Genomic DNA, 23,021 nt, shown 5'->3' on the forward strand with positions numbered 1-23,021 from the left:
TTGTTTGTTTGCAGGGAAGTTAGCCTTTATTGTGTTACAGGAGATTGCAGGGGTTTTTTTTCCCTATTGCTGTTATGTGTGGATAGTGAGAGAATGTGACTGTGTCAGAGTGTGTGTCACAGAGTGTATGGGAGACATATTGTGTGTGTAAGAGTGACTGAGTGTATGAAAGAGTGTTTGTCAGAGAGATACAGTGTGTCAGTGAGTGTATGTGTGTAGTTTTAAGTTCCATGACCCCCTCCTTTTGTGGGCAGGAGTGTTGGTTGTTGCTGCTGCTTGGCTGATATTTTGAAGGGGGGTTCACTCTGGGCATTTCCCTTATGTGTTTCTGCTGCTGTGCCTATATTTTGAAGGGGGTTTCTTTTAAAGTTGCTGGGTGGTTAGATGTATTTGCTGAAAGGGTCTGTGCATTTCCCTTTTATTTGGCTGCTGCTGTGCTGATATTTTGAAGGGGGTTCGTTTAAAGTTGTTGCTGGGTGGTTAGATAGAGTTGCTGAAACGCTGTGGAAATTTTCCTTTTGTTTTGCTGCTGCTGTGCTGATATTTTGTTGGGTGGATCTTTTTCCCTGGGGCTTTTTTTTTTTTTTTTGTACTCGGGGACGATTGTGTAGGTCCCCGAGCCGGGCTGGATGTTCCGTTTGCATTTTTTCGACAGGTGAGTGAGGCAGTGGTGGGGGCCGGTTCTTTGAGGAGCGCTGCGATAGCCAGCGTGTAGTTTTTGTACTCCGGGGACGATTGGGCACGTCCCTGGGAGTGAAGTGCTGCAGCGAGTGGGTGCAGTGTTTTCGGGGTGTGGGTGGAGGGGTGGAGTTGTGGCAACATGTTGTGCTGCTGAGCGTCTGTTGCTTGCATCCCATTCCACCGATGGAGTGGCTGTGGCAGCTGGGTTGAGGCTTTTTTGGGGGCCAGAGCGCTGTGAGAGGCATTTGTGCTGTAGGCATTACATACCTGGAGAAGGAGCACGGGCGTCAGTGATATTCCTTGTGTCCCAGCTCCACAGAATCTGCTCGTTTGCGCTGTTCTTTCTCTTCCCTTCTTCTGCTTGTTTTCATTGGTTCCTTTACAATGCATTTTGTTGCGTGGCAACGGTTTGGCGGTCGCGTAGTAAGGGGTTGTTGGTGCCATTCCTTCTGTGTCGGTTCCTGCCCTAGACGTCATCATGTTCGACGCGTGGGCGGGGCAGACACTCATGGTGTAAAATTGATCTCTGGCGCCTCGCTTTTAGAACATTGAGAAAGTGAGGCTTCAGAACGTTGGAGGTGTGTTTTATATAGAGAGATTATGTACTTTTGGGGGATCTTGCCAGGTATTTGTGACCTGGATTGGCCACTGTTGGAAACAGGATGCTGGGCTTGATGGACCTTTGGTCTTTCCCAGTATAGCAATACTTATGACCTAGAGATGGGAGTAACTAGTGAGGTAATTAAATTTGTTGACAACACAAAGTTATTGAAAGTCATTAAATCACAGGAGGATTGTCAAAAATTAGAAGAGGACCTTACGAGACTGGGCGTCTAAATGGCAGATGACGTTTAATGTGAGCAAGTGCAAAGTGATGCATGCAGGAAAGAGGAACCCGAATTATAGCTACATTATGCAAGGTTAGGCCACTGTTGGAAACAGTATGCTACATAAGTACATAAGTATTGCCATACTGGGAAAGACCAAAGGTCCATCAAGCCCAGCATCCTGTTTCTAACAGTGGCCAATCCAGGTCACAAATACCTAGCAAGATCCCAAAAAAGAAGAAAACATTTTATACTGTTTATTCCAGAAATAGTGGATCTTCCCCATGTCCATTTAATAATGGTCTATGGACTTTTCCTTTAGGAAGCCGTCCAAACCTTTTTTAAACTCCGCTAAGCTAACCGCCCCTACCACATTCTCTGGCAACGAATTCCAGCGTTTAATTACATGTTGAGTGAAGAAAACTTTCTCTGATTCATTTTAAACTTATTACATTGTAGCTTCATCGCATGTCCCCTAGTCCTAGTATTTTTGGAAAGTGTAAACAGACGTTTCACATCTACCCATTCCACTCCACTCATTATTTTATAGACCTCTATCATATCTCCCCTGAGTCCCCTTTTCTCCAAGCTGAAGAGCCCTAGCCACTTTAGCCTTTCCTCATAGGGAAGTCGTCCCATCCACTTTATCATTTTTGTCGCCCTTCGCTGCACCTTTTCTAATTCCACTATGTCTTTTTTGAGATGCAGCGACCAGAATTGAACACAATATTCGAGATGCGGTCGCACCATGGAGCGATACAAAGGCATTATATCACAAAGACATTATATCATCCTCATTTTTGTTTTCCATTCCTTTTCTAATAATACCTAACATTCTATTTGCTTTCTTAGCCGCCGCAGCACACCGAGCAGAAGGTTTGAACATATCATCAACAATGACACCTAGATCCCTTTCTTGGTCCCTGACTCCTAATGTGGAACCTTGCATGATGTAGCTATAATTTGGGTTCCTCTTTCCCACATGCATCACTTTGCACTTGCTCACATTAAACGTCATCTGCCATTTAGATGCCCAGTCTCCCAGTCTCGTAAGGTCCTCTTGTAATTTTTCACAATCCTCCTGCTGGGCTTGATGGAACTTTGGTCTGTCCCAGTATGGCTATACTTATGTACTTATGTAGGTTTTCATGCTTAACATGTTCATCTGTAAGTATAATTTCTGAAAAAAAAAGTCCCAGGAATAAACATCCTATTTAATAATTCTCACCTCCAACGTTCTAATGTGCCTGGTACTGTGGCTCCCTCGGAAGTGGTCGGCTAGGCAGTTTAGAATGCACTGATGTCAGTGATGTCACTGACAGCTGATTCCAAGGCAAGGGGAGGAGTAGGGAAACACGCGGAGCGTGTTTCCCTACTCCTGCCTGGGAAACAGCTGTCAGTGCCCCCCCCTCGGCGCAACACCCAAGCCCCTGCCCTGCAAAACTGCGAGCCAGGCAGGGGGAGGAGTACCTACTCCTCCCCCTGCCTACCAATCAGCTCTCAGTGCCCCCCTCGACGCAGCACCCAAGCCCCTACCCCCCCCTCGACACATCACCCAAGACCCTCCCCCCCCCCTCGGGCACATCAACTCCCTCGCCACCCGCAGCCGCCAATACTAACGCTGTCCGGCCGCTGCTGCTTCTCCTGTGGAGCAGCAGTGGCCGGTACAAAAAGAAAAAAGCCAAAAAAAAAAAAAAAGATTTTTAACCTGAAACGCGGCTCCGTAGACAGCCATCTGGCATTGGCTGTCGTCACTGCAGCCGCTCCTCCTCTCCCCTCCATGTCACTGCCCCTGCAGGAAGACCCCGGAGGAGCGCAGCGACGTCAGAGGGGAGAGGAGGAGCGGCTGCAGAGATGACAGCCAATGCCAGATGGCTGTCTACAGAGCCGTGTTTCAGGTTTAAAATCTTTTTTTGGCTTTTTTCTTTTTGTACCGGCCGCTGCTGCTCAACAGGAGACGCAGCAGCGGCCAGACAGCATTAGTAACGGCGGCTGCGGGTGGCAAGGGGGTTGATGTGCCCGAGGGGGGGGGGGTAGGGGTTTGGGTGATGCGCTGAGGGGGGAGGGCAGGGAAGAGGGAGATGGGGAGGGAGTCCTGAGACCAGATGGGTGGCTGCAGGGGAGGGCAGGGGAGACAGAAGGGACGATGCAGGGGGGGCAGGGGGAGAGGAGGGTCACTGGACATGGGTGGCTGCAGGGGGGCAGGGGAGAGGAGGGTCGCTGGACATGGGTAGCTGCTGTGGGAGAGGAGGGTCGTTGGACATGAGTGGCTGCAGGGGGGGCAGGGAGAGAGGAGAGTCGCTAGACATGGGTGGCTGCAGGGGGAGCAGGGGAGAGAGGAGGGCCGCTGCATATGCGTGGCTGCAGGGGCAGAGGAGGGTTGGTGGGGAGGGGGTCCTGAGACCAGATGGGTGGCTGCAGGGGGGCAGGGGAGACAGGAAGGATGCTGCAGGGGGGGGGGATTACCTTGCTAGCGCCCGTTTCATTGCCTACCGAAACGAGTCTTATATACTAGTAGAATAATAAGCCATAGGAAGGTCTGTCTGGCAACATTCCTAGTGAACAGACAATACAGACAACCCAGTAGTGTAGAGGGATAGCCTAGTGGTCAGTGCAGTGGGCTTCACATAAAGGGACCAGTGGCGTAGCTAAGAGTGGGCCGGTGTGGGCACTGGCCCACCCAGTCAGCAGCCTATGAGGCCCCCAAAACTCTTCAGTGGCGGCACCTCACTACTGTCTCTCCTGCTTCTCCACTTGTGGCCTGGCCCCATCTCTCTCTGGAAAGTCCCCTCCTGGTCTACCTCAGAGCTACTGCCAGTGGCAATTCCTATAGGCATCCTGCGCCAGCCCTGCAGTCTTCTCTCTATCATGACCTGCCATCAATGATGTCACTTCTTGTTTCTTGGTGGGAATGTGGTAGAAAGAAGCCTGCAGGGCCGGCGCAGGTTGTCTATAGGAACTGTTGTGGGCAATGACTCTGAGGTAGGACTGGGAGAGGGGGTTCAGAGAGAAACGGGCAAACGTTGGGTCATTAAAGAAACCCACTCTATTGTATGTATGTACAGGCATAGGGGTGGGGTGGGAAGGGCCCACCTAGGTCAACTTTGGGCCCACCCAAATTGGCAGGTCTGTCTATGCCTCTGAAAGGGACCCAGGTACAAATCCCACCTAAACCACTTCTCAGCCTTCCAGGAACACAGAAAACCTACTCTACCTTAAAGTCCATCATTACAATAACCCTCAGGCTTCTGGTTCACTTATATATATATCTATATATATCTATATATCTATATATATATATATATATATATATATATATATATATATATATATTTCTGTGTTTCAGGAAGACTAACGTATTTGCAATGAAGTGAAAGAGCTAAAGTGGAAATTGAACCTGGGTTCCATTATTCACTGTCCATTGAAATGACCACAAGGCTACTCCATCCACTAGCTTGCTGTTATCTTAGAAATGGCCATAACATCTGGAGCTGTCATACAGCCTGGTATCTACTATCACTATCACATCTTTGGGGGTGGGTAGGTGGGAGGGTGTCAGTGAACACTGGGAGATTAAGGGGGAGTCTGCCTTCATCTTTCAGTGGTCAGCTGGTCAGTTAGAGCACCTTTTTCAGACTTAGTTGTAACTAGAATAGGGCTAGAGAAAAACATACTTCTTTTCTGCCTTGAACCTATTTTTCTGTTTCATTGTAGCAGAGAAAACATCCAGATTTAAAGCCTGCCCACCAAGAACACACCTCCAACATGCCCCCTTGCAGTTCTGAGGTTTGAAAATTGCAATTTAGATGTTTGGGCGGGAAAAATGTTCATCTGCCACTTTGCGCCACATTTGAAACATTTTTTTCTAAAATTGAACACCATAGCAAATAACCCACTGTCACTGATATGCCACATGATATCACATCACTTACCACTTTGGTTGGAGATCTCTCCCTGTGGACATGGAATACAGTCAAAACAGCAGATGGGCTCTCCTTCCCTGGTTAATTTCCAGAAGCCAGGAAGGCAGCTCTTACTGCATTTGGATTGAGGAGGTGTCTAAATATTGAAAGAAAAACCAGGGTAATTTGATATAACCTTCATCTGTGATTGTTAAAATGCAGGTTTCCATTCTGTCCACCTATGGACCAATTTCTACTTTCAAGCCTTTGGAATCTGAAATTCAGCTTGAAATGGAAATGTCATGCGTATTGATCTTTCATATTTTACGGGTTACTTTTAAAATTAAGGTCCCTCCTTACTAAGCTGTTCACATCCACTGATGCTGCACCCTTCTTGCTTTCAATAATTCAGTATAGTCTCAAGTTGGAGTTCTGAACCATCAACTTTACTTACAATTTATCTCTTTCAGCAATAAAGGACAGTATTTATAACAGTGACAAGAATTAGGCAGAGGACAACAACAACAACTGGCTATTTTCACAATATTCTTCTCCCTTTCAACTGACTTGGTTTACTAAGAACTAGGAATGGCAGCTCAAAATATATTTTTGTACCGATGGCTATGACAGTGTGCTAGGGGTGGGAAGTACCCAGTGTGTTTTATGCCTATAAAATGTATTTGATATTTTCCTGCATTGATTATGTTCTGAAGTGTATTTCCCCTATTTGGCCAGCTTATGGTGCATATTTATGCTAAAAGCTGTTACAGAGGACTTACTTCTCTTTTATTTGGCACACAGATAATAGGAAGTGCCTTTAGTGATGTAACCAGTTTTTATTTGAAACTTGACTGTTCTGGGCTTTGATTGGCCTGTAGTTTTGAAATTACCCAGCAGATGCTGGATGTTGTTTCAGTTTCAGCCTGGGAGAAGGAGAGAGAGATTTATTTTGCTGAAGCTCTGTGAACAGATATATGCCCTGATCTCTCCAGGTACTTTCTAGCAAGTATGCAAGTGCTTAGTTAGTGTTGTGATTGATCCTTATTTCAGTTACCTGTTCTTGCTTGTCAATTGCACTATTTTGTCCCACTGTTCAATATTTTTTAAAGAGAATAAACATAATTGTTTGCCCTGTTTGTCTGGACTGATAAAATATCCTGGTGGTTTGTGTTTTGGGTCTGTGAGTGTTTTCTGGGAACTGTGGGACCACTAGGAGTGTGGCTCCAATGACCTAGATATCACTGGGATAATTTGAGAGCGGGGAAACTCACCCAAAGGAGGTTGTCACCCAGTTGGTGGGAGGAGGGTGCTAGTGTAGAGCAGGAGCGGCAGGTGCAGGTGAACCTGAGCTGTACTGGGATAGACCCTCTAAGTGGCCACGGGGTAATCTCAGGTGGGTGGCTAGGCATTTCTTGACCAACAGTATTTCAGAAATAAAGTACACTCTTTCATGAAAATTTTGTATATGTGCTATGGTTCATGCATTCCCACACTATCGGAAAAAATGTGCAATCTTTCTAGCCACTGCAGCTGCTACAACACAATGGGCCATTCTGTAATTTCTTCCCTATTCCAATTGAGTTGCCCATGCGAAAGTCTGGAGAGTTGGTGCATGGACAGGGCTTTTTTCCCATTTTATTTGTCTGTTGCTCATATTTTGACTTTTGCTCAAGTAGATCTGAAGAAGGGATTAGCTCTGGCCCTCTTGAAGGTTCAGGTGGCAGCACTGGTTTGTTTCACAGGTCAGATGCAGAATTCTTCCATAGCTGCTTACCTGGATGATGCCCATTTTTTTTGAAAGGAGTTATTTATCTATGTCCTTCCTTGCAGATGGTTTGTATGGAATTGAATCTTAATCTGACAATCAAATCCTTGCAGGGTGTAATGTATGAATCTCTTATAAGATCTACACTTCAGGGACTTACCATTAAAATAGTCTTCTGGTAGCTACTGCCTCTGCCAGGAGAGTTTCTGAGAGCTAGTTATTTTCTAAGATCTAGTTATTTCTGAGAACTAGTTATTCCCCTACTTTTTATGGAAGCAGACTGGCTCAAGCACTAACAGGAAAGGTGATATTTAAAGTATACTGTGGCATTAATCAGCCTTTTATGCCCAATCCGATATCTCTTACCACCCCATCTAACATATCTGTATGGTGTCTAGCAGCACTCACCATACTCCCACATATCCAACCCTCTCCTCTTCATATATATATATATTAAAAAAAAAACACCCTTGTGGTATAGTGGTCCACATCCCCCCTGCCTCCCTCCCACATCTGCACAAATTTCCTGGTAGTCTAATAGCCCCCTCCCTTTCTCAGCAAGTCCCCCCAAAATCCATAATTTTATAAACACATAACAGCATCAGTTAAAGAGTCCTTTGAATTCATTAAAGCTGAAGGTACTTCATAGTCCTGTCTTGTGGGACTCATTCACGGCTTTTATAAAAAGTGACGTTATTTCCTACACGGTACAATGGAATAAACAGGACCTGAGTAGCTTAGAATCAAAAATCAAGAACTTAGAAAAAACCCATCAGGGAAACCTTAATGAAGTAACAATCCTGGAATGGCTGGAAAGATTAAGGTTTGCATACAATTCTCTGCTTAGTCATTCAGCTAATAAACAGATATTCATGCAGAATGCAAATAATAATAAAAGCAGTCATCAACTGGATGAATACTTGAAAGTGAAGTCTGAAAAAACTAATATCCTAAGCCATTAAGGATAAAGATGGTAATTTATTGACCAGGGATTGTGACATATTTCAACATTTCTATACTTTTCATCACCATTTGTATATGTCTGAAATATCAGCAGAAGCCAATGAATCCTCTTTCCTTGATGGCTTTACCTCATCCTATATTAACAGACTCTGATAATGCTTCTTTGGTTACACTGCTTGATGTGAAAGAGCCCTGGGGGGATGGAGGTCCCTGCCAGAGGACTGATATGTGTAGGCAGTGGCGTACCTAGGGTAGTTGACACCCGGGGCCGGTCATTTTTTAACACCCCCCCCCCCCCCCCCCCCCCAAATCCAGTACTAGGCATACCGAGAATACAAAACACTCAGGACCTATAGAGCAATTCTACCATACCATAAGCAGTCATTTCTACGAGTCACACAAGGAAAAGGAAAGCATCTTAAACACTACAGTGAGCACTAGAACATCAATTCACCTATTGTAAAACGAAACCAGACAGAACAGTACAGATCGTAGATCCTGCACAGTCAATGCCAACTGAAAGCCATGTCTTTTTCACAAACACAGATACACCCTAATCCACTATAGGATAAGTAATCATAAACTTTCTATTTAGACAAAAATTAAACTGAACCCCCGATGCCAGACTCTGTATACAATGCAACACCACAGAAACAGAAAATGTCCTCTAGTACTGTGCAAAATATAAAAACAGCAGATGTAAATTTGAAAAAAACTAACAAATACCAATCACCACTTTACAAAATAACAAACAGAAATAAAACAAATACAGAAAATAAAATAATACCATTTTACTGGACTAATACATTTAGCTTCCAGAGGCCAAAATCTCCTTCCTCAGGTCAGTACAGTATAGTGCTGTTACAGTATCTTATCCTGACCTGAGGAAGGGGGTTTTGTTCTCTGAAAGTTAAGTCAAAATGTATTAAAATTAGTCCAATAAAAAGATTACCTTATTTACATGTTCTATTTATAAACAACACAGCTACAATACTATATCCTAAAGCAAAATAATAAAAATATATATTTACAGTTTGTTGTCTCTGGCTTCTGCTTTCATCTTCTTTTCACTGTCTTCCTTCCATCCAGGATCTGTCTTTGCTCTCTCTCTGCCATCCAGTGTCTGCCCTCTCTAATGTCCCTTCCATCCACTGTCTGCCCTCTCTCTCTCTCCCTTCCATCTACCATTTGCCCCAGTCTGCCTTCTTTCTCTCTCCCCCTTCCACCAACCATCTGACCTTTCTCTCTGCCCCTTCAATCCGTCTGCCCTCCCTCTCCCATCCATCCAGGGTCTGCCCTCCCTCATGCTCCCCACTTCCTTCCAGGGTCTGTTGTCCCCTCTCTCTCTGCCCCCCCCCCTTTTCAGCCCCCAGTTCCACCTGCCCCTAGTTCCAGCCCCAGCCCACATCTCCCACCAGCCCCCCTTTTCAGCCCCACTATCCCACCCGTCCCCAGCCCTTTTCTCCCATCAGTCCTGAGCTTCAGCTCCCAGCCACTTCTCCCTGTCCGCTTTTCAGCCCCTAGTTTCAACCCCAGCCCTTTTCTCTCACCAGTCCTGAGCTTCAGCCCCAGCCAATTCTCCCTGTCCCCTTTAAAGCCCACAGTTTCAGCCCCTGCCCCGTTTCAGCCCACAGTTCTAGCACTAGCCCCCTTATCCCAAATACCCTCCTTTTCAGCCCCCAGTTCCAGCCCCCTTCATCCACCACATGCTTTGCAACCCCCCTTTTCAGCCCCAGACCCATTCTCCCACCTGCCCCAGGCATGGACCCATTCTCCCTCCTGCCCCCTTGTCGGACCCCAGTTCCAGCTTCAGACCCCTTCTCCCCTCTGAGCACCCCCACCCCTCCCCAATCCCCTTCTCCTCTCTGAGCACCCCTCTGAGCTCCCCCACCCCTCCCCAGTTCCCTTCTCCCCTCTGAGAACCCCTCTGAGCTCCCTTGTCCCCTCTGCGAACCCCTCTGAGCTCCCCCACCCCTCCCCAGTTCCCTTCTCCCTTCTGCGAACCCCTCTGAGCTCCCCCCACCCCTCCCCAATTCCCTTCTCCCTTCTGCGAACCCGAGTTCCCCCCACCCCTCCCCAATTCCCTTCTCCCTTCTGCGAACCCCTGAGCTCCCCCACCCCTCCCCAGTTCCCTTCAACCCTCTGAGAACCCCTCTGAGCTCCCCCACCCCTCCCCAGTTCCCTTCTCCCTTCTGCGGACCCCTCTGAGCTCCCCCACCCCTCCCCAATTCCCTTCTCCCTTCTGCGGACCCCTCTGAGCTCCCCCACCCCTCCCCAATTCCCTTCTCCCCTCTGCGAACCCCTCTGAGCTCCCCACCCCTCCCCAATTCCCTTCTCCCTTCTGCGAACCCCTGAGCTCCCCCACCCCTCCCCAATTCCCTTCTCCCTTCACGCGAACCCCTGAGCTCCCCCACCCCTCCCCAGTTCCCTTCTCCCCTCTGCGGACCCCTCTGAGCACCCCTCACCCCTCCCCAATTCCCTTCTCCCTTCTGAGCTCCCCCACCTCCTTCTCCCATCTCAGCCCCCCCCCCCCTCCGTGTAGAGTGACAGAGCCCTCTTCTCCTGCCACCATCCTGCGTTTTTTTTTAAATCCATGCAGCGACGCAGGCAGTGCCTCGTGTCTGCCCTGCAGTGTGCTGTCAAAAAAGAAAATCGCTTTGCCGGCGTCGGGCCTTCTCTCGCTATGTCCCGGCCACTTTTGAGGTAACTTCCTATTTCCTCGAGGGCGGGACATAGTGAGAGAAGGCCCGACGCCGGCAAAGCGATTTTCTTTTTTGACAGCACACTGCAGGGCAGACACGAGGCGCTGCCTGCGTCGCTGCATGGATTTAAAAAAAAACGCAGGATGGTAGCAGGAGACGACGGAGCACCCCCCCCCCCCCCGCCACCCGGGGCGGACCGCCCCCACCGCCCCCCCCCCCCCTTGGTACGCCACTGTGTGTAGGATGTTCCTGGGTGGGAGGAAGGCCAGTCCATGGGAAGGTGTTTTGGAATAAATTGCAAGAAGAAAGAGTTCCCTGGGAGTGAGAGACAAAGAGAAAGGAGTTACAGAACGCATAAAGGTTGGAATTTTGCCCACAATAGAATCTTTGGTTGCCTGAGAATCCCCTGCCAAGAGACCAGGAGGAGAGAAGGGGAATCCTAAGTAAGGATGTGACCTTTGGCTGTAAAAGGAGGTTTGCGGATCCTGAAAGTGGCAACCGGGATACTATGGGTGCTATGGGTGGGCATAAGAGAGACCCAGCCCGGGAGTAGTGGGATTGGGGCTAGGGAGAGCTCAGCCCTAGGTCTAGGGTTAATCCAGAGGGGGTTCACTGCTAGCAGATGGTCTGAACCCACAGAAATTGAATTTGTGCTGAGAGGAGGCGAGACTGCCACTGAGAATAGCACTGCCCTACAGGATAGGAATTGGCAGGTGAACTCTATACATGTACATATTTATCCCCCAATAAATATCTCTGTAAATATACCTGAGAGTAGAAGTGGTACAGGAGTTCCTTGAGGAATAACAAAGGGATTGGATATAAGTTGGAGTTTATGTGCTGTCTGGACTGCCTACTGAAGGTTTGAAGTACTGCCTGTCGCAGAGTTGGAATTAACTTAGGCATTCACACCTTCCCCATTCAGAACATAAATCACAAAGCATAAATGAATCACAATAACTCAGACTTGACAACTATTAGGTGACAAATCTTGGCCGCAGCTTTATTATTATGAATAAACTTTTTAGAATAAATGAACATAAATAACTGAATAGGACCAGACAGTGTCATACTACTCCATATATTCAATACATAACTCATTATGTCATACTAGTCCATATATTCAATACATAACTCATCTCTTCACAGCCTGCTGTAACGCAAGTCTACAAATAATTTAAATTATTTTTCAAACCCCCTATCCTTTAACCTAAAAGCATGGCGGTATCGCAGATGCCTTACCACCTACACTTTTAACAATCACCACTCACTTCTACTTCTATCACAAACACTTAAGCTGCGACAAAACCTACAATAATACAAGACTCTAATAAAACTCTCTAACCATCCAAAACCTACGTGGTGGGTGGGTGGGCAATTTCAATAATTAATTTAATTAGAAATTTTCAAAAGACTGTCCTCTCTTCAGCTGACTACTCCCTTCAGCTCCTTTCCCGCTCAAACTTATCTACTCCTACTTCATCCAATCACCTTCCTCCACACCTAAAACCTCCTCACCTCCCCCACATTCCATTGCTAATTCTCAGAAGCACTTCTTTTTCTGGAAGGGCTCAGACAAGTTATAGCACCTTCCTTTAACTTAGTTGGGCTAATTAACTTAGACATTTGCACCTTCCCCATTCAGAATATAGATCACAAAGCATAAATGAATCACAATAACTCAGACTTGACAACTATTAGGTGGCAACTCTTGGCAGCAGCTTTTTATTATAAATAAACTTTTAAGAATAAATGAACATAAATAACTGAATAGGACCAGACAGTGTCATTCTAGTCCATATATTCAATGCATAACTCATCTCTTCACAGCCTGCGGTAACGCAAGACTACAAATTATTTTTCAAATTCCCTTTCTTTTAACCTAAAAGCATGGCGGTATCGCACGTGCCTTACTGTCACTAATGGGAATTGCCAATGCATGTTCCCACTTACCCACTAAATTGCTGCCAAACCAGATCTGCCACAACCTTCAAAAATATCTTGAATACTACTCAAAATTATATCTTGTCCAATATCTTGACCAATATCAGACAAATGTATACCATCAGCTCTAATTAAAGCAGCACAGTCAGCTGACAATAAATCAGGCGAATAACCAAACCCTTTGATAAAACCACAAATTTTGAAATTTCCACATTAACCCGCTTCCTTAGCCTCTGAATTGCCTTATGCGACTTAGCATCTTTCCAAACTCTGCGCTGAACAATTGAAGACCAAATAATGGTAACATGTGGAAGTAGCATCGAATTGAAAATATATCCCTTTTCATTTGTCTAATTATGCAATTTGATATGTCCAGTGCATTTGGCATGATTGACCACGACATCCTGTTACACCTTTTGGACTATTTCAGAATAGGTGGAACTGAACTGGAATGGTTTAAGGGTTTTCTTTCATTTAGATCCTATTGAGCGAAAATGAACTCAACTTTATCTTTTTCATGGAATGCAATTTGTGGAGTCCCTCAGGGATCACCACTGTCCCCCATACTGTTTAACATAATGATGGCTCCACTAGCCAATGCCCTATCCAGGTTAAGTTTAAATCCTTTTATCTACGCAGATGATGTAACAATATATATACCATTTAATAAGAATTTGGATGAAATTACCAATCAAGTCACTCTTTGACTGCCCACAATGGACAACTGGGCCAACTCTTTCCACCTGAAATTAAATGCTGAAAAGACTCATTGTTTAATTCTATCGTCTCAGTATAACAAATATAATCCTACCTCTTTAAATACTCCCAACCTTACTTTACCAATCTCAGATAGTTTGAAACTTCTAGGGATCACAATTGATCGACATTTAACATTGGAGATTCAAGTAATCAACACCATAAAGAAAATGTTCTATTCAATGTGGAGACTCAAATGAATAAAGCCATTTTTCCTCGTGACGTCTTCCGCAATCTGATTCAGTCAATGGTCTTAAGTCAGATGGATTACTGCAACGTTATATATATAGGATGCAAGGAACAACTACTCAAGAAACTACAAATGGCTCAAAATACAGCGGCTAGACTGATCTTTGGAAAACCCAAATTTGAATCTGCAAAACCACTTCGAGAAATTCTGCACTGGCTACCCATTAGAGAATGAGTAGCCTTTAAAATATGCACACTAATCCACAGGATAATTTTCGGTGAAGTCCCAGAATATATGCTCGAGTTAATTGACTTACCACCCAGAAACAGATCCAGTACCTCAAGATCATATCTGAACTTACACTACCCAGACTGTAATGGCCTTAAATACAAATCAATTTACGCCTCCAACTTTACATACGTGGAGGAGCATAATCGAACGCGAATGCCCATCTCCATGGACATCTATCACCAAGAACGGGTATGTGAAGGGGCGGGACAGACCTTTTTTTTCAAAAAAGATGGGCGTCCATCTTTTTTTTCGATAATACGGTTTGTGCCGGGCAAATGCATCGGATTTGTGTGAATTTGAGCTGGGCATTATCGTTTTTCAGCGATAATGGAAACCGAAGGCGCCCAGCTCAAAAACAAACAAATCCAAGGCATTTGGTTGTGGGAGGGGCCAAGATTTGTAGTGCACTGGTCCCCCTCACATGCCAGGACACCAACCGGGCACCCTAGGGGTCACTTGTAACAATTAAAAAAAAATTAAAATACCTCCCAAGTCCATAGCTCCCTTCCCTTGGGTGCTGAGCCCCCCCAACCCCCCAAAACCCACTGCCCACAAATCTACACCATTACCATAGCCCTTATGGCTGAAGGGGGGCACCTAAATGTGGGTACAGTGGGTTTTGGGGGCGGTTTGGAGCGCTCCCAATTACCAGCACAAGTGTAACAGGTAAGGGGAGGGATGAGCCTGGGTCCACATGGCTGAAGTCCACTGCACCCACTAACAACTGCTCCAGGGACTTACATACTGCTGTGATGGAGCTGGCATACAGGCTGGAAAAAAAGTTTTTAAAGTTCTTTTTTTTTTTGGTGTGAGGGGGTTAGTGACCACTTGGGGAGTCAGGGGAGGTCATCCCCGATGCCCTCCAGTGGTCATCTGGTCATTTAGGGCACTTTTTTGGGACTTGTTCATGAAAAAAAGGGTCCAAAAAAGTGACCTAAATTTGTGCTAAAAACGCCTTTCTTTTTTCCATTATCGACCGTTCGCGCCGATCTCTCCTCGGCCGATAAACACGCCCCTATCCCGCCTTCACATCTTCGACACGCCCCCATCAACTTTGTTCGTTTCCGCGACAGATTGCAGTTGGAGATGCCCAAAATTGGCTTTCGACTATACCGATTTGGGCGCCCACGGGAGAAAGACGCCCATCTCCCGATTTGGGTTGAAATATGGGCGTCTTTCACTTTTGAAAATAAGCTGGATAGGCACTCAACTATGGAAAGCCCTACCAAAATCAGTAAAATCTACCCAGAAATACCTAAACTTCTGAAAATTATTGAAATCAGTATTGTTTAAGAAAGCTTACTCCCCAGGTTTAACTTAACTTGAATTAACTATAAATTAAGATCCAAGGACAACAATTACCTGTTATTATCTCTTGCATTTTTGCTGCTTAATTGTTATTTTTATATCTTATTCTCAATTTGTAAAATTGTTTTCTTGCACTGTAGCCTATGTAGATTTATGTAAGCCACTTTGAGCCTGCTATCAGTGGGAAAATGTGGGATATAAATGTAATAATAAAAATAAAGAAGTAAATAAATAAATAAGATCTACACCTTTTATATAACAAATATTATTTCCCCGCAAATGAATAAAATACATTTTGGCAAACCATAACATTGATTAAGTAATAACAAAGGTAACAACTGAGCCCATCTCATACCTCTAAACCCCATCCATAACAATCAAATGTTATAAACCGTCAGTCCCAAATGCAAACTCCAATTTATTTATTTATTTATTTATTTATTTATTTATTTATTTATTTATTTATTTGTAGCATTTGTATCCCACATTTTCCCATCAATTTGCAGGCTCAATGTGGCTTACATTTGCTGTAATGGCGGTTGCCATTTCCGGGCAACAGAATTACAAATTTGCTTTGGCTGCTCTTTTTCTTGCCCAAAACACATAAGAATGTCCACACATCCATGCAGTAAATTCCAGGATACTCAATCGGGTATGCACTGGAAAAGAAGAAAATCAAATAAATCCACTTTAACAAATGTAAGTCTTAAAAGCAGACGAATGTCATCTCCCAATTCTCTTGTGTCAACAGAAAGACCTTGAGAAGCAGCACAAGGTGCTGCCCCTATTCTAAATGAATGTGTCCCATAGTTTTTTTACATTCTCACCCAAATTTTCCAAGCTATGATTTAAAATTGCACTAAATTGAAACCGTGAAATGGGGGAACCATCTTTATGACACAACCAATATAATCCTAATTTATTACGTATGGACAAGAATGTGAAAACACAATGAACTGGGCAAATAAGCAAATTCTTAACTCTTCTTAAATGCAACCAGGTTCCTACACCTGCTTGATCAGTCTTTCAACAATGAAAACAAATATGCACATACTACCTTTCTAATACCACATCCTGATATAACAAACCATGCTGCCCATCAGCAAACTTAGAAGAAGCCACCAACTCACTAATTCGTAATGCACCAAAGAATGCTAAAGAGTAGGCAGCTTTAAACAACGCCACTTCATAAGAAGAATTATAAACCAATGAAAGTGTAGTAAACAACTTTACTAGCAATTCAGGAGAAATAGATTGTCCAGGCAACTTATTAGGTGTATTATTACCACTTTTAACAAAACCTTGAATCATTTTATGACTGGAGGGTAGCCAATGTTACTCCGATTTTTAAGAAGGGTGCCAGAGGAGATCCGGGAAATTATAGACCGGTGAGTCTGACGTCGGTGCCGGGCAAGATGGTGGAGGCTATTATTAAGAATAAAATTGCAGAGCATATACAAAAACATGGACTGATGAGACAAAGTCAGCACGGATTTAGTGAAGGGAAGTCTTGCCTCACCAATCTAATGCATTTTTTTTGAGGGGGTAAGCAAACATGTGGACAATGGGGAGCCGGTTGATATTGTATATCTGGATTTTCAGAAGGCGTTTGACAAAGTGCCGCATGAAAGACTCCTGAAGAAATTGCAGAGTCATGGAATAGGAGGTAGGGTATTATTATGGATTAAGAACTGGTTGAAAGATAGGAAGCAGAGAGTAGGATTGCGTGGCCAGTATTCTCAGTGGAGGAGGGTAGTTAGTGGGGTCCCGCAGGGGTCTGTGCTGGGTCCGTTGCTTTTTAATGTATTTATAAATGACCTAGAGATGGGAATAACTAGTGAGGTAATTAAATTCGCCGATGACACAAAATTATTCAGGGTCGTCAAGTCGCAGGAGGAATGTGAACGATTACAGGAGGACCTTGCGAGACTGGGAGATGGGCGTGCAAGTGGCAGATGAAGTTCAATGTTGACAAGTGCAAAGTGATGCATGTGGGTAAGAGGAACCCGAATTATAGCTACGTCTTGCAAGGTTCCGCGTTAGGAGTTACGGATCAAGAAAGGGATCTGGGTGTCGTCGTCGATGATACGCTGAAACCTTCTGCTCAGTGTGCTGCTGCGGCTAGGAAAGCGAATAGAATGTTGGGTGTTATTAGGAAGGGTATGGAGTCCAGGTGTGCGGATGTTATAATGCCGTTGTATCGCTCCATGGTGCGACCGCACCTGGAGTATTGTGTTCAGTACTGGTCTCCGTATCTCAAAAAAGATATAGTAGAATTGGAAAAGGTACAGCGAAGGGCGACGAAAATGATAGTGGGGATGGGACGACTTTCCTATGAAGAGAGGCTGAGAAGGCTAGGGCTTTTTAGCTTGGAGAAGAGACGGCTGAGGGAGATATGATAGAAGTGTATAAAATAATGAGTGGAATGGATCGGGTGGATGTGAAGCGACTGTTCACGCTATCCAAAATACTAGGACTAGAGGGCATGAGTTGAAGCTACAGTGTGGTAAATTTAAAACGAATCGGAGAAAATTTTTCTTCACCCAACGTGTAATTAGACTCTGGAATTCGTTGCCGGAGAACGTGGTATGGGCGGTTAGCTTGACGGAGTTTAAAAAGGGGTTAGATAGATTCCTAAAGGACAAGTCCATAGACCGCTATTAAATGGACTTGGAAAAATTCCGCATTTTTAGGTATAACTTGTCTGGAATGTTTTTACGTTGGGGGAGCGTGCCAGGTGCCCTTGACCTGGATTGGCCACTGTCGGTGACAGGATGCTGGGCTAGATGGACCTTTGGTCTTTCCCAGTATGGCACTACTTATGTACTTATGTACTTATGTACTTGATGGATCAGGAAAACCAAATAATTTCGACACAAAACTGATACTGGCTACTGAAGCCTTCAAAACACTTTTCGAAAGTTTTAATTCCCATACCCTGGCTATAAATTTCAGCACTAAATCCAAATTCAATGGCCTCCATTAAACCATTTTTTGTGCACCTAAAACATTCACTTAAATACATAAGTATTAACATACTCGGAAAGACCAAAGATCCATCAAGCCCAGCATCCTGTTTCCAACAGTGGCCAATCCAGGTCAGATATACCTCGCAAGATCCCAAAAAAGTACAAAACATTCTATACTGCTTATCCCAGCAATAGCAGATTTTCCCCAAGTCCATTTAATAATGGTCTATGAACTTTTCCTTTAGAAAGCCGTCCAAACCTTTTTAAAACTCCGCTAAGCTAACCGCCTTTACCACATTCTCTGGCAACAAATTCCAGAGTTTAATTACACGTTGAGTGAAGAAACATTTTCTCTGATTCATTTTAAATTTACTACATCGTAGCTTCATCGCATGCCCCCTAGTCCTAGTATTTTTGGAAAGCGTACACAGATGCTTCACATCTACCTATTCAACTCCACTCATTATTTTATAGACCTCTATCATATCTCCTCTCAGCCACCTTTTCTCCAAGCTGAAGAGCCCTAGCCGCTTTAGCCTTTCCTCATAGTGAAGTCGTCCCATCCCCTTTATCATTTTCGTCACCCTTCTCTGCACCTTTTCTAATTCCACTATATCTTTTTTGAGATGCGGCGACCAGAATTGAACACAATATTCGAGGTGCGGTCGCACCATGGAGTGATACAAAGGCATTATAACATCCTCACTCATTTTTGTTTTCCATTCCTTTCCTAATAATACATAAGATTTTATTTGCTTTCTTATCCGCCGCAGCACACTGAGCAGAAGGTTTCAACGTATCACAAAATGTTTCTATCCTGATTCATAATAACTCCAAGTATTCTTTGACAAGGAGTTTCTTAATAATCTGTAAATTGAAGTGGAATCACTTCCCAAATGTCTGGTAGAATTACTGTCAGGTACTCTTCTGCACCTGGAGCTAAAGCAAAAAATTGCGCCCTCTGAAACCGAGATAAAGAATCTGCTATACTATTAGAAACTCCAGGCACATGCTTAGCAGTTAATGATACATTTAATTTCAGACACTGTAACACTGCTCTAGGCTCCTTTAAAGTATATTCCAAAATCCACCCTGCTTGATACATCAGTAAACAAATCTAAATCAATCTTAGATATTACTGGAAATTGCCAAATACAGGTACCATTGAATTCTCTCAAAAATAATTTCCATATCTCTAAATCTTCTTTTACCACACGATTCAAATGAATAAAATGATGTTTTCTCTTGATACCTTTAGTCAGTAATCCCAGTCTTCTAGTAAATACCCTCCCCATGGGTATAACCCTGCAAGCAAAATTCAAATGATCTACTAAACTCTGCAATTCATTTAATGTAATCTTCTTTGCACGTGCCACTAATGGGCTCATTTTCAAAAGAGAAGGACGTCTATCTTTCGACGTCTCCCAGAGACGTCCAAATCGGAATAATCAAAACCCGATTTTGGACGTCTTCAACTGCAGTCCGTTGCAAGGATGTCCAAATTTCAAGGGGGCGTGTCGCAGGTGGGACTTGGGAGTGCCTAACACTTGGACGTCTTTGATCCACAATCAAAAAAAGCAAGGACGTCCCTGACAAACACTTGGACATTTTCACCCGGACGTGTTTTTTTTTACAAATAAGGGACAAAAAGGTGCTCAAAATGACCAGATGACCACTGGAGGGAAACAGGGATGACCTCCCGTTACTCCCCCAGTGGCCACTAACCCCCTTCCACCCTCAAAAAATCATCTTTAAAAATATTTTGTGCCAGCCTCTATGCCAGCCTCAGATGTCATACTCAGGTCCATAGACAGTAACAAAAGAGAGGGTAACAACATACAAATATAAACAGAAACACAAAAAGCAAACAGTGGGCCTTCAGGATTGAGAAAAATGTTGTCCTTTATTCTGACAATGACCTGACATGGGCCGTGTTTCGGCGTGCAAACGCCTGCATCAGGGGTCAGAAAAGTTCTATAGGTCTGCTCAAGGACTAATAAAATAGAATAAACACTCAGGATATGTGTCCTGGTGTATGTGAATAATCTGTATAGCCTGCGAAAAATGCCATCAGTAGTAAAACCGCAGGTTATTCACATACACCAGGACACATATCCTGAGTGTTTATTCTATTTTATTAGTCCTTGAGCAGACCTATAGGACTTTTCTGACCCCTGATGCAGGCATTTGCACGCCAAAACACGGCCCGTGTCGGGTCATTGTCAGAATAAAGGACAACATTTTTCTCAATCTGAAGGCCCAGTGCTTGCTTTTTGTGATACTCAGGCCCATGACAGCGCATGCAGGTCCCTGGAGCAGTTTTAGTGGGTACTGCAGTGCAGTCGGACCCAGGCCCATACCCCCCTACCTGTTACATTTGTGGAGGAAGCAGTGAGCTCTCCAAAACCCACCACAAACCCACTGTACCCATATATAGGTGCCCCCTTCACCCTTAAGTGCTATGGTAGTGGTGTTCAGTTGTGGGTAGTGGGGTTTGGGGGGGGGGGGGGGTTCAGGGCTCAGCATGCAAGGTAAGGGAGCTATGTTCCTGGGAGCAATTTATGAAGTCCACTGCAGTGCCCCCTAGGGTGCTTGGTTGGTGTCCTGGCATGTCAGGGGGACCAGTGTACTACAAATTCTGGCTCCTCCCATGTCCAAATGGCTTGCATTTGGTCATTTTTGACATGAACGTTGCCGAAAGTCAGAAACGTCCAAATCCAAAGACGTCCAAATCTAGGGATTTGGTCATCTCTGACGGTATTTTCGAAACAAAAGATGGACGTCTATCTTTTTTCGAAAATACAGTTTTCCCCGCCCCTGGATTTCGACATTTTGCAAAGACGTCCAAATCGCAACTTGGACGTTTCTTTTGAAAATGCCCCTCCACATCTCTCAGTTTAGTTAACTTTTCTTCCGGTAACCGAGACTCCATCTTCAAAGAATCAATTTCAATACAAAAGAAATGTCAATCTGGTACAAGGTCCCTCAGATCTTTCTGTTGCTAAAGAAATGCCAAAACTTTTTGCCAGATGTTTAAATGTACCCATCATATCTTGACACAAAGAAGAATTCCTTGGACCGACGAACAAAAAGTCATCTAAAGAATGAATAATCGAATCTATTTGCAGCGCTTCCACCACTACCCAATGAAAAAATGACACAAAAGCTTCAAAATATGCACATGCCACCGGACATCCCATGGGCAAACATTTATCCAGAAATCACTAACAAAATCAGTACTGGCTTGAACACCATGGACTCATGGGCTAATGCATTTCAATTAAAACTCAATAAAGAAATAATCCACTGTCTTATCATTTCATCTCAATACACCACGGACACTCCCGCAACCATCAGCACCCCAGATCACACCCTCCCTATCTCAAACAGCCTGAAAATCCTGGGCGTCACACTGGACTGCCACATTACACTAGAAAGTCAAGTAAAATCCACAACAAAGATGTTCTACTCAATGTGGAAACTCAAACATGTGAAACAATACTTCCCAAGGGAAATATTTTGCAGCCTGGTACAATCGATGGTACTGAGCCAGGTTGACTACTGCAACGGAATCTATGCAGGATGCAAAGAACAAATCCTAAAGAAACATCAGACCGCACAAAACATGGCTGCAAGATTCATCTACGGAAAATTACGATTTGAAAGCGCAAAACCCCTTCGCAAAAAACTACACTGGCTCCCTATCAAAGAGCACATTGCCTTTAAAATCTGCACTATGGTTCACAAAATTATACACGGTGAAGCACCTGACTACATGACAAACCTTATCGACCTACCATCCAGGAACTCATTTGTATCAACAAGAACATACCTAAATCTACACTATCCAAGCTGCAAAGGACTCAAATACAAATCAACTTACGCATCTAGTTTTTCCTACATCAGCACTCAACTGTGGAATGCACTACCAAAAGACATGAAAACCATACATGACCACCTACACTTCAGAAAATCACTCAAGACCCACCTGTTTAAAAAGGCATACCCTACAGACCCAATGTAAATGATATCAGCAACACAACTACACTTCAGTTCGTAATAGCCTTCACCGACCTCTCTAGCTGAACACTTCCTCTATGTGGTCCTACCACATGAACATTACCCTATCACAACTTCACCTTGTATTTGTTTTCACCAGAGTCTCCGGCACTATGCAAGCCACATTGAACCTAAAAAGAGGTGGGAAATGTGGGGTACAAATGTAACAAATAAATAAATAATACTTCCCCATAAATTGAAAACCCAGCAAATGGAAAAATTCAGGGTGATTAGGCAATAATCTAAAAGCAGATTCGATATCAGCTATTGCCATTAAACAATCCGCATCACAAGATCTTAATAGAGCTATAGCTGAATCAAACAATGCATACTGAACCGAACATGATGCTGGGTTTATAAAACTATTCACACTCATTCCTTCAGGGTATGATAAGTATATAAGTACATACGTAAGTACATAAGTATTGCCACACTGGGTCAGACCAAAGGTCCATCAAGCCCAGTATCCTGTTTCCAACAGTGGCCAATCCAGGTCAAAAATACCTGGCAAGATCCCAGAAAAGCTCAATACATTTTATGATGCTTATCCCAGAGATAAGCAGAGGATTTTCCCCAAGTCAAAATGATAAATTGTGTATTAATCTAAATTTTACTTTCTCTTTATTTGGGATGACACCTAATGGAGAAATAACCAAATTTTTAC

The 23,021-nt window shown here is 44.2% G+C and overlaps 1 protein-coding gene across 1 annotated transcript in view; it reads right to left on the reverse strand.

Moving 5' to 3' along the window:
* Positions 1-23,021, reverse strand: part of LOC115464482 (vomeronasal type-2 receptor 26-like) — a 70,197-nt gene that overhangs the window by 11,583 nt on the left and 35,593 nt on the right. Inside the window, exon 6 of the mRNA XM_030194856.1 lies at positions 5,441-5,567. Coding sequence (XP_030050716.1) covers positions 5,441-5,567 — 127 coding nt within the window. The remainder of the gene's footprint in view (positions 1-5,440; positions 5,568-23,021) is intronic.

Source organism: Microcaecilia unicolor, chromosome 3 (genome assembly GCF_901765095.1).
Source record: "Microcaecilia unicolor chromosome 3, aMicUni1.1, whole genome shotgun sequence".
NCBI classification, from domain to species: domain Eukaryota; kingdom Metazoa; phylum Chordata; class Amphibia; order Gymnophiona; family Siphonopidae; genus Microcaecilia; species Microcaecilia unicolor.